The sequence below is a fragment of the Molossus molossus genome, unplaced genomic scaffold (assembly GCF_014108415.1).
Source record: "Molossus molossus isolate mMolMol1 unplaced genomic scaffold, mMolMol1.p scaffold_m16_p_16, whole genome shotgun sequence".
NCBI lineage: Eukaryota > Metazoa > Chordata > Mammalia > Chiroptera > Molossidae > Molossus > Molossus molossus.
In genome coordinates, this window is record NW_023425351.1 from 24,111,528 (window position 1) to 24,125,994 (window position 14,467).

The 14,467-nt window shown below is 37.4% G+C and overlaps 2 protein-coding genes across 13 annotated transcripts in view; both read left to right on the forward strand.

The window, feature by feature from the left end:
- LOC118631372 (serine/threonine-protein kinase Sgk3) overlaps positions 1-2,311 on the forward strand; it is a 127,791-nt gene extending 125,480 nt beyond the window's left edge. For 3 of the 6 annotated variants that reach the window (XM_036263665.1, XM_036263666.1, XM_036263667.1), the window contains one exon: positions 989-1,374. In XM_036263665.1, the coding sequence (XP_036119558.1) occupies positions 989-1,159 (171 nt within the window). In that variant the 3' untranslated portion in view covers positions 1,160-1,374. Of the gene's footprint in view, positions 1-988 lie in introns of all 6 variants that reach the window. The other 3 variants (XM_036263668.1, XM_036263669.1, XM_036263670.1) reach the window with 1 other exon arrangement.
- A 5,853-nt stretch (positions 2,312-8,164) lies between these two features.
- The window catches only part of MCMDC2 (minichromosome maintenance domain containing 2), a 61,255-nt gene continuing 54,952 nt past the window's right edge, over positions 8,165-14,467 (forward strand). For 5 of the 7 annotated variants that reach the window (XM_036264261.1, XM_036264263.1, XM_036264262.1 and 2 more), the window contains exons 1-5: positions 8,165-8,328; positions 8,421-8,551; positions 8,625-8,684; positions 12,186-12,381; positions 13,006-13,128. In XM_036264261.1, coding sequence (XP_036120154.1) covers positions 8,235-8,328; positions 8,421-8,551; positions 8,625-8,684; positions 12,186-12,381; positions 13,006-13,128 — 604 coding nt within the window. In that variant the 5' untranslated portion in view covers positions 8,165-8,234. Of the gene's footprint in view, positions 8,329-8,420; positions 8,552-8,624; positions 8,685-12,185; positions 12,382-13,005; positions 13,129-14,467 lie in introns of those variants that run through there. The other 2 variants (XM_036264264.1, XM_036264267.1) reach the window with 2 other exon arrangements.

Below are 14,467 nucleotides of genomic sequence, written 5' to 3' on the forward strand. Positions count from 1 at the left end.
TCCCTTTCTCTTAGAGCAGTGCTAACTAGAACTTCAGGGATGGGCTTTAACAGTGAATTTGTAGCCCAGTTTTTATCTGTAAATACATTGGAAAGGGATAGGCCATTCACTTGTATCAAATTTATAAAAGAAGACTAATGTCCTGGCTGGTTTTGCTCAGTGGTTAGAGCATCAGCCTGCGGTCCAGAGAGACCTAGGTTCGGTTCCCTCTAAGGGCCCGTACCTCAGTTGCAGTTTGTCCCTGGCCCTGGTTGGGTCGTGTGGGAGGCAGCCACTCAATGTGTCCCTTTCACGTTGTTGTTTCTCTCTCTCTCTCTCTCTCTCTCTCTCTCTCTCTCTTCCTCTCTATCCCTCCCACTCTATCTGAACAAAAAATGGAAAAATGTCCTCAGGTGAAGATAAAAAAAAAAGACTAAGAACAACTGCCTTTGAGCCTAAGCAGATACACTGCTTTATTCCCAGTTTCCTGGTCCTCTCAGGCCATTAGAGATAAGGGTGTCATAGCTGAATGCTTAATGACCTCTGTGGCACAAGAGTGACCTTTCACAGTTTTACTTTCAACCCCTTCATTCCTTCATTAAAATACTTCACCTACCCAGAATTGAGAAACTGGATGAACAGACATTTAATGGAAGCTGAAATTCAGAGTGCTGTCCTGAAAACCTACCTGAACCCTTTTTCTAAACGTAGAGGTGATGGGTAGAGAGAAAGGGTGTCAGTTACAAGGACTGAGATTCATATTAACATAGGTAAGGACTCTTAATTCCTCACCATTATCCGTCTTCCCTCCACCCAATAGTAAGAACATTACCTGTTAGATGGACCTCACCTAAGTAATAAAAGCAGAAAATGTTTCAAAGCGATGATGACATAAGACGACATCTGAACTTGCCAAGAATAAATGTACAAATTCAAAAAGGGTTTTTAATGAAGAACTAAATTAATGGAAAAAGCTAAGGTGAATAACAGTATTCCTTTGACGTTTTAGGCAGGACCAGATGATATTAGGAACTTTGATGCTGCATTTACGGAAGAAACAGTTCCATATTCTGTGTGTGTGTCTACTGATTATTCTATAGTGAACGCCAGCGTACTGGAGGCTGATGATGCATTCGTTGGTTTCTCTTATGCACCTCCTTCAGAAGACTTATTTTTGTGAACATTTTGCCATCCGGAAACCATTGAGCAAATATAGGTCTACGTACAGATGATACTGAAATTCCTGTTTGTGTGAATACATTCAAATACGTTTAACTAGTGCCTCATTTTTACATGTAATGTTAACAACTATGAAAAATGTATTTTCTGCTGTATGCAAGAAAATAGGGCATTTCAAAGAGCTAAGTTTTGAATTAAAATTTGTAGTCTTGTTTATTAAGCTTATTTTTAAACAGAAATTTTAAAAGCTATTGTTCTTGATATTAACCTATTTTTAAAGAAAACTTTTGCTGATGACTGTTTTCCCCCTCTAAGTTTACACTAATATCTGCTGAAGATAGACTGTTTTTCAACAGTCTGTTTCAGTTCAGTTAACATACATTAATGCCTTTATAACTCTCTACTTTGACCTTTGTCCTCAGATCAGAGCTATGCAATTGGTATGTGGTTGTTTAAGAAGAAACCATATCTGTCCATAATAAATTACTGCTTGCCATACTTAGTCTTGGTAGGATTAAAATGTAAAAGCATAGTTAATACATTGGCTGCTAATTAACACTTTCAAAACTGTTCATTCTGCAGATCAAATTAAGAAGTAACAAAAAAAGGCCCTGGCTAGGTATCTCAGTTGGGTAGAGCACTGTCCCAACTGACCAAGGTTGTGGGTTCGATCCCTGGATAGGACACAAAGGAGAATCAACCAGTGAATGCATAAATAAGTGGAACAACAAATGGATGTCTCTTCTTTCTCTCTCTTTTTCTAAAATCAATAAAAAGAAAAAAGTGACAAAAGGAAATCTTTTGCTTTTGAAATACCAATTTAAATTTGTAAATTATTTTTCCTCTGGAGTAAAAGTAAACGTTTAATAGTTGGCATTTTAAACATTCCCAAAGATTTGAAGTAATGAAGTACTGCTGGATTTTTTTTTAAGGTGGTTCCAAAATGAATGTCGCTCTGTCATGTATTTATATTACAAATACATCCTATTTATGTTCTTTTTGGTCTTTTGGATGTGTAATATACTGTAAAGTAGGTCTAAATCTTGGTACTTAGTTTTGCAAATAGCTTTTCAAAACTGTCTCCTGCCCTGGCCATTTTGGCTCAGCAGTTAGAGTGTCGGCCTGCAGTCCAGAGAGGCCTGGGTTCAGTTCCCGCTAAGGGCATGTACCTCGGTTGCGATTTGTCCCCGGCCCTGGTTGGGCCGTGTGGGTGGCAGCCACTCAATGTGTCCCATTCACATCGATGTTTCTCCTTCTCTCACTTCCTCTCTCTCCCTCCTGTTCTATCTGAATAAAAAATGGAAAAATGTCCTTGGGTGAGGGAAAAAAACAACAACTGTCTCCCCAATTAGTTGACAAATGAAAAATACTGAGCTTTCTAGAGTATTTACCTAATCGGGAATTAAAAAGTAGAATAGCAAATTCTGGATCAGTATAAATGTATACAGTTTCACTATAGTGTAAAAGAAGTTAAAAATCAGATGCCTAGCCAATATCTTATGTATCAGAAAATGTACAGGAAATTGACCTTAAAGTCATAACTAAAAACCAACTAACATGTGTACTTGTAATTGTGTAAAAGAATATAGCTACAGAAAAACTAAAAAAAGAATGCTGGTCTTGGAATTCTGACTTTTAGTTTAGAGATGTTTCAAGTCATGTAGGAAACCTGGTGAAAGAGTTTAGTGACCCAGTTTAGATGCTTCAAGAACAAGCATTCTTTCCATGTATTTTCTCTTGAGAAAGAAATCACAGAAGTGTTTCACACCAATACTCTTTGGCTTTAAAATGTTCAGCAGCGCCCTGGCCGTTTTGGCTTAGCGGTTACAGCATTGACCCGCGGCCAAAGAGAGACCCGGGTTCATTTCCTGCTAAGAGCATATACCTTGGTTGCAGTTCATCCCCAGCCCCAGTTGGGGTTGTGTGGGTGGCAGCCAGTCGATGTGTCTCTCTCACATTGATGTTTCTCTCTCTCTCTCTCTTCCTCCCTCTCACCCTCCTACTGTATCTGAAGATAAATGCAAAAATGTCCTTGGGTGAGGATAATAATAATAAAAAAAATGTTCAACAGAATGCAGGGTGGGGAGTATGCTTTTCTTTGATTAATATTTGTATTCAATACACTGAATCTTCCTTTACAGGTAAGACATTAATAGCAACACTGTAAATATTTTGTTTATTTGGCACTACTGTAAGTTTTGCTTTTACACAAAGCTCTTTGCTTATTGTAAAGCAAAATAAAAACTAGTTTCTTGTATGATTTTTTTATACTCAGTCACTCCTTAATTAAACTTCCAAAAATTAAAGTGCAATATTGTATATTTTTAAGAACAAATTTAAAATGGAATATTGATATTTTTCGGATCTCAAAAAATATAAATCTTACATACTATAATAAAACTAGCAAACAAAGCCCAGCCAGTGTGGCTCAGTGATTGGGCATCAACCCATGCATCATGAGGTCGACAGTTTGATTCCCAGTCAGGGCACGTGCTCAGGTTGTGGCCCTGATCCCCAGTAGGGGGCATGCTGGAGGTGGCCAATTGATGTTCTCTCATTGATATTTCGATCTCTCTCTCCCTCTCCCTTCCTCTCTCTGCAAAATCAATAAAGGAAAAAGAAAAAAATATATATTTTAGAAAAAAAATTAAACTAGCAAAAAGAGTAATGATCATCTAATACCTGTCATTACTTTAAATTAAAATTGATGATGGTTACAGTAGTCATTACAAAATGAATTACATATATATGTGTGAAGAAGGCAAGTAAAATTTTAACTAAACATTTGGACATGTATAAATTACTAGATTATTCTATATCCCAAGGTGATTGTTCCTTTATTTGAAACCCTAAAATGTACATTGGTGTGTTTCAGGTGGCTTGAGTACCTTGAAGTGATGATATTCCAAGTTTTGAGCAACTGAACAAAGCTATGTGAATCAAAAGGATTCACTGCTATAAAAAGATAGGCTTTCTTCACTGCCACTTTGTTCTTTACTCGCCTAATACTAAGATAAATTACTCTCTAACTCCCCTGAATGCATTTCAGTTAAAGATTTATATAATTCATTAAATATTTTTGTGTCTTACCAATATTGTATAATCAATCATTTTTAACCCTTTAAACATACTCAATAGTTGAAAGGTTTCCTACACGAAAATATTTCTCATTTATTGTTTCCTTAAGTTATACCCATTTTTACAGAGATAATTAAATAAAAAATATAGCTGTCTCAAAATGTAACTTTTTAGTTCTTCAAAGTCAGGATAGTGGAGAATAATTTAAAACAATGTTACACAAAGAAAAAAAGCCAATAGAGAAGTATAAAGTAAGCGTGATACAGCAATCAAGTAGCCAACCAAAGGGTCCTATACTAAAAAGTTGTTTTTACATAATGTTCTGAAAATGATGGATCATCATATGAATCTTGAGGGAATTGTGTAAAACAAAGAATAACATCACTCTATGTAACCCCACTTAACTGGAAGAACCAGATATGGTGATTTTAGAAACTTTGCATGCAGACATGGGAGGTATTACTGTAAATTCTCTCCAGTTATATATATTATAGATTCATCATTTTTTTCTAAAACATTTTCACTTTATTAAGGAACAGAGATTTCCACTTCAATATTAGTTCAGTCTTTGTGAGAAAATCTACAATGAGTTGTCAGTAGTTAAGTGTTTTATGTTTAGCTCATGGAATCCAGAGGCTCATGTACAGGAAAACACCCACACTCATGGTCAAATTCAATCTCCTGTTGGGTATTTTCAGTTCTTTCCAGATAGTAGTTGGTTGACATACCCTTGCAGTGCTGAATTTTTCTCTTATGATGGTCATAATGTGACAATAACAGTTTACTTTCTTAGTAATACATTAATGTTGAACACCAACACTTAATTTACTCTAGTAAAATATCCCCTAGCAGTATGCTTCAATTAGATATCAAAAATTAGACCTCAAAAGCAAATAAACTGTTCTTGTTTGCAGATTACATGAATATCTTTGTAGAAAATCCAATAGAACTTTGCAAAGTTCTGGAACCTAATGATTATAGCAAGACTGCATGATTACAAGGTTAAAATACAAAAATCATTTTCTTATATATCAGCAATAAAAAGTTTGAAATTAAAAACACTATTTACATGGTAGTGAAAAAAATTAAAAACAAGCAAGAAAACACCACCATTTAGCACCCCCTCCCCCAAATAAATGGGTAGTAATACTAAAAATACGTGTAAGATCTATATGAGGAAGGGTGTCGATGGGGGGGAGGGGAAGAGAAACATCTATAACAAAAATAAATTTTAAAAAAAAAGATCTATATGAGGAAGACTACCTTCTCTGTACAGATTTGCCTGTTTTCTACATTTCATATAAACAGAATTACAATATTTGGTCTTTTCACTTTGCAGTGTTCTCAAGCCTCATCAATATTGTAGCATGTATAAGAACCTCAGTCCTTTTTATGGCCAAATAACTCCGTTGTATGGATATACCACACTTTATCCACTTTTGGGCTACTAATAATACAATGAACATTTATGTATAAATTTTTATGTGAACATGTGTTTCAAATTCATATCTGTATAATGTATATAACATGTGGCTTGGAATTTTGGGTCATACAGTAAGTAATTAAATGTTTAATCTTTTAAGGTAGTCCCGGAATGTTTTACCAAGTGCACCATTTTGCATCCCACCAGTAAATTTTACCTTTTTTAACAGACGTAGACGCTGTCGTTGGCCTGCGATAACAGTAACAATCAAGAGTTTTTATCTTTTTCTCTCTGCTTTGCACGGAGGGAGCGGGAGTGATTGAAGGGGTGGAGCGCCCGTGGGCCTAGTTGCCCTGGTGACTGGGAGGCGCGGTCCCGGCAGCCCCCGCGCTGCCGCCAACGGCCAAAAGGTGCGCGCATGCGTGTTAGGGCCTCCTTGGGTCTCACCCTCGGGGTGACGCGCGGCTGGCGGAGGTCGGTGGGTGCGAGAGTGGGTGTAACGCACTGCTGGGCAGAGGTCCGCAGTCCCGGAGGTCGGTGCTGTGGATGGGAGGGGTCCTGCTCCCCAGGGTGTGAGGCCGGATTCGCTTTCGGCCGCTTTAGTTGTGAGGAGTTTTCCTGCTGACGCGAAAGGGAGCGAGGACACGACCCGCTCGTGTTCCAGGTGAACCAGCACTTGGGCTCTTTGGACTGAGAAGGCTGCTAGAATTTGATCCACGTTCGCTGAACGCTCCCCACCGGCGTCCAGGTCCTGTCCTCCGCTTCCCCCGGCCACGCCAGGACCTCCGCTTTACCAGGTGATGCCCAGAGCTGCGCCCAGCTGTTTTTAAGCTACTGAATCAGTTCGCGAGATCCTGGTGCTTCTCTGGGTGTCTGCCCCCGGAGCCCGTCAGAGACAGACTCCCTCCAGTGAACTTTAACCTTAGCATGTTCCCGCCCTCCCCCGGGGTTCAGCGTTCCCATTAGGGCAGCAGCACCCACCCGCACCCGTGTTGAAAATTCACTTGCCGGCTCAGTTCTAACGCCCTCCATGGGCCCCTCCATCCCTTAGGACTTTGTCAATAGCTAGAAATGGATGGTCGACTCTTCCTCTATCCAGCGCATTTCCCATGCTGACGGCAGGCACTGATTTCCAAAATAAAAATCTGACCATAGTACTTGTTAAAAACGTTGATGGCTTCTCTTTGTCTATATGATGATCATGGACTTCAAAAGCTTTCATAATTTGATTAAGCCTCACCCAATCATTTCTTTAGCCTCCATTCAGCCCCAGAAATATGTCCTAATGAAGCACAGATGTCATGTCCTGAACACAGCATCCACTTTAAGATTATCTTCCGAATTTACGGCCACACAGAAATGAAACCTTAAGTGTCTTCCCTATATAATAGTGAAAAGGACACAGTCTCAATTACTTTTCTTTGATAAGTGCCCTAAACTCCAAGTAGTAGGGATTTGGATTCAACAGTGTAGGTTTGCAAACGGGAAAGGGGAGGTTACCCCTATCTTTGGAAAACTCTCCTCTCTCCACCTTTCCTCCACTTAGTGAAATCTGACTCATCTACCAAATGTCACCTTTAAAGTAGAATGCATTGCTTCTTCCCTATGAACTCAACATGTTAAATCAAAATGTCCTGAGACAGTAGAAAACATGACCCCAACACAAGGATCACCCCAAATTTTGTGAACTATTTAATACATGTATGTTGTTCCTACATATCTGTCATCCTTCACTACACTCTTTCTGAACAATAGGGGCCATATTTTACTCATTTGTACCTCCAGTTCCTAGGAGAATCTGGTATCCAATAAATAGTAAATGCCCAATAAATATTTAATTATGAATAAATGTGATGGTCATTATTTCTGACTTCTCTAAATTGACAACTCCCTGAAAGCAGGATCCAATTGTAATCATTTTACCCCTAGCACTTACAAATTATTGGCAGATACTGTTTCCAGTTATGTTTGCTGTTAAGTATAAATTGTACATATTCCACTCTTGTTGCTATGGTTTATTTTTTTTATGTTGGTCACTGATAGAACATTTAAAGCCAGAAGAGGTTTTATCATCTAATACAACTCTTTCATTTTGATTTCTTATAGCAGCTAGGAAATGCTGAGTCTAGAACCAAGTTCTCAGATTTCTTAGGTTAACTACACTTTGTTGCTTAGATTGAATTTATAAAATAACTTTTGCCACTTTTATATTTTAAACAACACCTGCTTGTGGACCTCATCATCCAATATTTATTTCAGCCAGCATTTCTTTTTTAATACCTACTCTAAAGAGACATTTGAGTTTGCAATCTTGCAACCTAGTTTTGATAAACATGTTATTTGGCAAAAAGAAAACAAAGTTTTGTTTCCCTTTGGATAGGAATTTCTTAAAGGTGGAAATTTTATTTTGTTTTACTTCACTGTCAATTTTAAGTTGCATAGCTTGTAAAGTATTATCAAAGATCTTAAGTGTACATTTTAATTACTTTTTTTTCCTAGGTGTTCTCATCTGTAGTCTTTACCAGTCAGTGGTTTAATCAATTAGTAACAGAGAAGAATCATTAACTAGGAGAAAATGTCAGATCTAAAAATGAAAGAGGCAGCCCTTATCTATCTTGACAGAAGTGGAGGGCTCCAAAAGTTTATAGATCATTGCAAGTACTACAATGGTATGTTCAGCAAAGGTGACTTTATTTCAGAAACTCTAAAATAAATACCTGCATATAACTATCTTCATTTTTATATTTGTGTATTTTTACAGATTCAAAGCAAAGTTATGCTGTCTATCGATTCAATATTTTAATAAACCCCTCTGATGTTGTTGAATTAGATGCTGAACTTGGAAATCACATTTTACATCATCCTTTAAAAGCTGCTCAAGTTTTTCAGTCAGTAAGTTAAAGAAAGAAATAATTTAAAGCCACATGAAATTTTTGGTAACTTTTTTGTTTGTTTGAAATCACAGGTCTGTTTTATTGCTGTTAAGACTCTCTCATTAATTGGACAATTACAGACTGAAACTCAAGTAAGTGTTAATTAAATTTAACAAAGAAAACTAAGGTACAATAATTTTCTTTTATTGATTTTTAGAGAGAGGGGAAGGAAGAGGGAGAGAGAGATAGAAACAGCGATGAGAAAGAACATTGATTGGCCACCTCCTGCATGCCCCTCACTGGGGTTTTGGCCCACAACCTGGGCTTGTACCTTGACTGGGAATCAACCGGTGACCTCCTGGTGCATGGGTCGATGCTCAACCACTGAGTCACACTGGCCAGGCTAAGGTACAATGTTTTTAAGATGACTTGTAAATAAATATTTTTATATTCTTTTTTGTTTATTAAAGAAGTAGATTTTTTTCCCTGGCCAGTTTGGCTCAGCGGTTAGAGTGTCGGCCTGCGGTCCGGAGAGACCCGGGTTCGGTTCCCGCTAGGGGCACATACCTCAGTTGCAGTTTGTTCCCGGCCCTGATTGGGTCATACGGGAGGCAGCCACTCGATGTGTCCCTTTCACGTCAATGTTTTCTCTCTCTCTCCCTCGCTCTTCCTCTCTCTCCCTCCCACTCTATCTGAACAAAAAATGAGAAAATGTCCTTGGGTGAGGATAAAAAAAATTTTTTTTTAAGTAAATTTTTCAAAGTTGAATGGAATATCTTACATACACTTATTTGCTTTTTATATTATCACTTATAACATTAAACATTTTGATAATAAAATATTTCAAGCATGCTCCAAAATAAAGAGAATAATGACAAACCTCCATATATCTATCACTCAGATTTAATAGTTTACAATATTTTGCCATACCTGCATTATCAATACCTTTTCTGAAATATTTTAAAATAAATCCTAGATATTCTATTATTTCACCCTTACATAGTTTAGTATCAACTTCTAAAAATTGTGGACATTTTTCTTTCTTTCTTTTTTAAAAAATTAATTTATTTTTGTTATAGATGTTTCTCCTTTTTTCCTCATTGACACCCTCCTCCTTGCTCCCGCACCCCCCTCACAGTATTGTTGTCTATGTCCATTGATTATGCATGTATGCATATAAGTTCTTTGGTTTATCTCTTGATATTTTTCTTATATAACCACAATGCCATTATTGCTCCTTACAAAAATAACAATAATTCCTTGGTATCATTATAATATCCAGTCCATATTTATTAATCCTCACCTGAGAATATTTTTCCCCATTGATTTTTAGAGAATGGAAGGAAGAGAAGAAGGGGGTAGAGAGAGAGAAACATCAATGTAAGAGAAACACATTGATTGGTTGCCTTCCGCACATGCTCTGACTGGGTGGGAATGAACCTGCCCTTGACTGGGAATCAAACCTGCAACCCCTCAGTATATGGGCTGACACTCTAACCACTGAGCAATGCCAGTCAGGGCTATCCAGTCTGTATTTAAATTTACGAAGTTGGGGCCTCAAGAATGTCTCAAGGTTGATTTGTTCAAGTCAGCATCAAAACAAGGTCTATACATTTTAATTGGTTCTTATATCTCACTAAGTTTCTCTTAAACTAGAACCATTTTTCTCCCCCTCTCTTTTTATAGCATTGAATTTTTGAAAAAACTAGTGAATTGTCCCGTAAAATGTCTCGTAATCTGAATTTGTCTGATTATGCTCTTGTTGTATTTAACTTATTCCCCTGTTCCCCATATTTTTGGAAAATAGAAGTTGGCTCAAAAGACTTGCTTAGATTTAGATTCAACTCATTTTGACAACAATACATCAGAGTCAGTTTCATGTATTTCATTTTACACTATATTAGGAGAACTATACTACCTGTTGTCCCAATTTTAGCAATGCCATAATTGAACAGTAGGTTCAGGTGATGTCAGCCAGATCCCTCCAATATATCGTCTCCTATCAACTTTCACCTAATGGTTTTTGTAGCCATTGATGATCATTGCCTGAATCTATTATTTCACTAGGAGTTGCAAAATTGTGATTTTTCTAACTTTAGCATCCTTTCAGAATTTATTAGCTGAAATTATTCTATAAGAGAAGTTTTATTGCCCAGCCAGTGTGGCTCAGCGGATTGAACATTGTCTCATGGACTGAGAGGGCCTGGTTCCATTCCCTATCAGGGCACATGCCCAGGTTGCCAGCTGGATCCCCAGTAGGGGGTGTGCAGGAGGGAACTGATCAATGTTCCTCTCTCACATTGATGTTTCTACCTCTCCCTTTCTCTCTAAAAATTGATAAAAACATTTAAAAAAAAAAAACAACAACACAAAAAGTCTTGCTTTAAAAAAAAAGTTTTATTTCACCAACTATTTGGTTACCTTGAAGTACAATTTGTACAAGAAAGAATAAAAGTTTGATTATTTCCATTTATAAATTTTGAGAGGAATGAGTTGAAATCTAGCTTCTAATGATGACCAATAATTATTATTTTGTTTTTTAAAAAAATTATGAGGGACTCCTAATTTTAAATGAACTTTTAAATATATCTGATATGTTTCAATTAATCTTTGTCATTCTTTTTAATGCTTTTATTAGTCTACCTTTGGTCATTGAGAGTTCTTTAAAGTTTGCTCCTGTCTCCTTTGGACCCGTCCCATTAGTTTTGGTTTGTTTGTTTGTCTTAGAGAAAGAGGAGATGGGGAGAGTTAGAGAGGAGGAGAGAGAGAGAGAGAGAGCATCAATTTGTTGTTCTACTTACACAATCACTGGTTGATTCTTTTTTTTTTTTTAATCCTCACTGGAGGATATTTTTCCATTTTTCTTCAGATAAAGTGGGAGGGAAGGGGGGAGAGAGAGAGAGAGGGAGGGAGAGAGAAAGAAACATCGATGTGAGAGAGACACATCAAATGGCTATCTCCCGCATGACCCTGACCAGGGCCAGGGACAAACTGCAACCTAGAATCGAACCTGCAACTCATTGGTCTGCGGGCTGACACTCTAACTGCTGACCAGGGCCAAACTGGCCTGGGCCATTGGTATGTGCCCTAACCATGGATCGAGTTCGCAACCTTGGCATATTGGGATGATGCTCTCACCAACTGAGCTACCCAGCCAGGGCTATTTTGTTAGTTTTTTTTATAGCTCCTTTGGTTTCTGGCACAAGGAGATGTACCAGGTCCATCAGGTATATTTTCTGCCCTAGACCTGGAATCAGCCATTTCCCCTGAGGATCCCTGGTTCTTTTTAGATGTAAGAGAGACACATTGACAGATTGCCTCCTGCACAAACCCTCTGGTTGGGGATCGAACTTGCAACCCAGGTACATGCCCTTGACCAGGAATCAAACTGGCAACCCTTTGGTCTGAGGGCCAACACTCTAACTGCTGAGCCAAACTGGCCAGGGCCATAATGATATTTTAAATTAAAATGTAGATTATACGGGTTTTGCATCTTTAATTGTATATTTAAATCTCTTTTATGCTTAACATTTCAGTTTCTAATAACACTAACAAATCATTTACTTGCTTTACCCTACAAATACACATATATTATAATGCAAGTCAATTTGGATCTGTAGTTTTTATTAATACCATTTTTATCTTTTTATTAGATTAATATAGTGCTGAAGTTAACACATTTACCTCCTTTGCCAAGTTATAGTCTTAATTTTTGTGAGTTTCCGCTTGATTATACATCTCAAAGATTTTACATGATTCAAGGAATTGTGATTGCAATGACAACTGTAACCAAGTATACACAAGGAGCAAGATTTCTTTGTTCGGATGAAGCATGCCCTCTTTCAAAAGGTAAATATTAAAATGTAAAATCAAAACATTAAGCAATTTATTGTTTAATCCTAAATCATGTTTACAGTTAGTACTAACATATTCACAGTGTAGAAAGAATGTTAGGAAATTTGGTGTCTCCAGTGTTTATACGTTGAAATGCATTCTTTTTTTCCCTCCTCTCACACCCACTTAACAGGGTGCTCTTGTATTGCTGAAGTACTTGTTCTACTCACATTGTTTCATGAGTGTTTGTTCATGCCATTCCCACTCCATGTAATATCTTCTTTCAACTTTTGGCTTAACTTCATTTTACTCCTTCTCCAGGACATCTTTCCCGTTCATCCCCACCTCTCATTGGGTTGGATGCCTCTCCTCTCTTCTCTATGAACACTCTGTAAATGAATGCTGCATACTGAAATTGTGTTTCCTATTGCTGCCTATTGAAATTGTGTGTTTATCCATACACCAGTGCCTTAGCACAGTGTTGGGCAAGAAATAGCCATGCAATAAATGTTAATTGAACTGCTCTGAACCCACATGCAAAATTGAATTAATTATACTTTGAATTAATTTTTAAAGGATTGAAAGTGCATAGCTAAATTCAAAAGCAAATTTCGCTTGCTTCTGTTTTCTATTTTTCAGGATTTCAGTATATAAGAGTACATGTGCCTGGTGCTACAGAATCTGCAACAATAAGAAATGACTTTGTGTGTAATCTATGTTCATCTTCACTTCAAGAAGACAGAAAATTTAGAGTACTTGGTGGTAAAAATGCATTTATCTTTATAATATCAATTTTATTTTTTTTATTTTGTTTTTTTAGAATTTTATTTTTCTTTTCTTTTAAAATATTTTCTTTAAATTTTTATTGTTGAATGTATTACAGATGTTCCTCATTTTTCCCCCATTGACCCCCTCCTCCTTACTCCCGCCCCCTCCCGCCTTTTCCCACACTATTGTCTGTGTCCATTGGTTATGCATATAAGTTCTTTGGTTTATTTCATCCCACCCCCAACCCCTTTCCCTTTGAGGTTTGTCAGTCTAGCAATGAATTTGTACTTCTTAATCCCTTCACCTTTTTCACCCATTCCTCCAACACCCCTCCCAACTGGCAACCAACAAAATGTTCTCTGTATCTATGAGAATGTTTCTGTTCTACCTATTCATTTTGTTTGTAGATTCCATTGTCGATAGATACATATTCATTGCCATTTTGTTTGTTCATATATTTTATCTTTTTCTTCAAAAAGACCCTTCATCATTTCATATAATAACGGTTTGGTGGTGATGAACTCCTTTAACTTTTTCTTGTCTGGGAAACTCTTTATATGGCCATCGATTGTAAATGACAGCTTTGCAGGATAGAGTAATCTTGGTTGTAGGTTCTGGGTTTTCATCACTTTGAATATTTCTTGCCACTCCCTTCTGGCCTGCAAAGTTTCTTTTGAGAAATCAGCTGACAGCCTAATGGGAACTCCCTTGTAGGTAACTAGCTGCCTTTCTCTTGCTGCTTTTAAGATTCTCTCTTTGTCTTGAACCTTTTGCATTTTGATGATGATGTGTCTTGGTGTGGGCCTCTTGGGGTTCATCTTGTTTGGGACTCTCTGTGCTTCCTGGACTTGTATGTCTGTTTCCTTCACCAAGTTAGGAAAGTTTTCTGCCATTATTGTTTCAAATAGGTTTTCGATTTCTTATTCTCTCTCTTGTCTTTCTGCAAATGTTGCAAATGTTGCAAGATGCAAATGTTGGCACGCTTGAAGTTGTCCCAGAGGCTCCTTACACTATCCTCATTTTTTTGGATTCTTTTTTCTTTTTGCTGTTCTGATTGGGGGTTTTTTGCTTCCTTATATTCCAAATCAATGCATTTACGTACTCTACTATTGAATCTGTGTAAATTATTCTATATTTCAGTCAACGCCTCCTTCATTTCTGTCTGGTCCTTTTTTATGCTCTTGAGGCCCTCACTAAGTTTGCTGAGGTTCTAAGTTCGCTGAGGTTCTCACTAAGTTCATTGAGCATCCTTACAAGCAGTATTTTAAACTCAGCATCTGTTAGGTTGCTTATCTCCATTTCGCTTAGTTCTTTTCTTGGGGTTTTGTTCTGG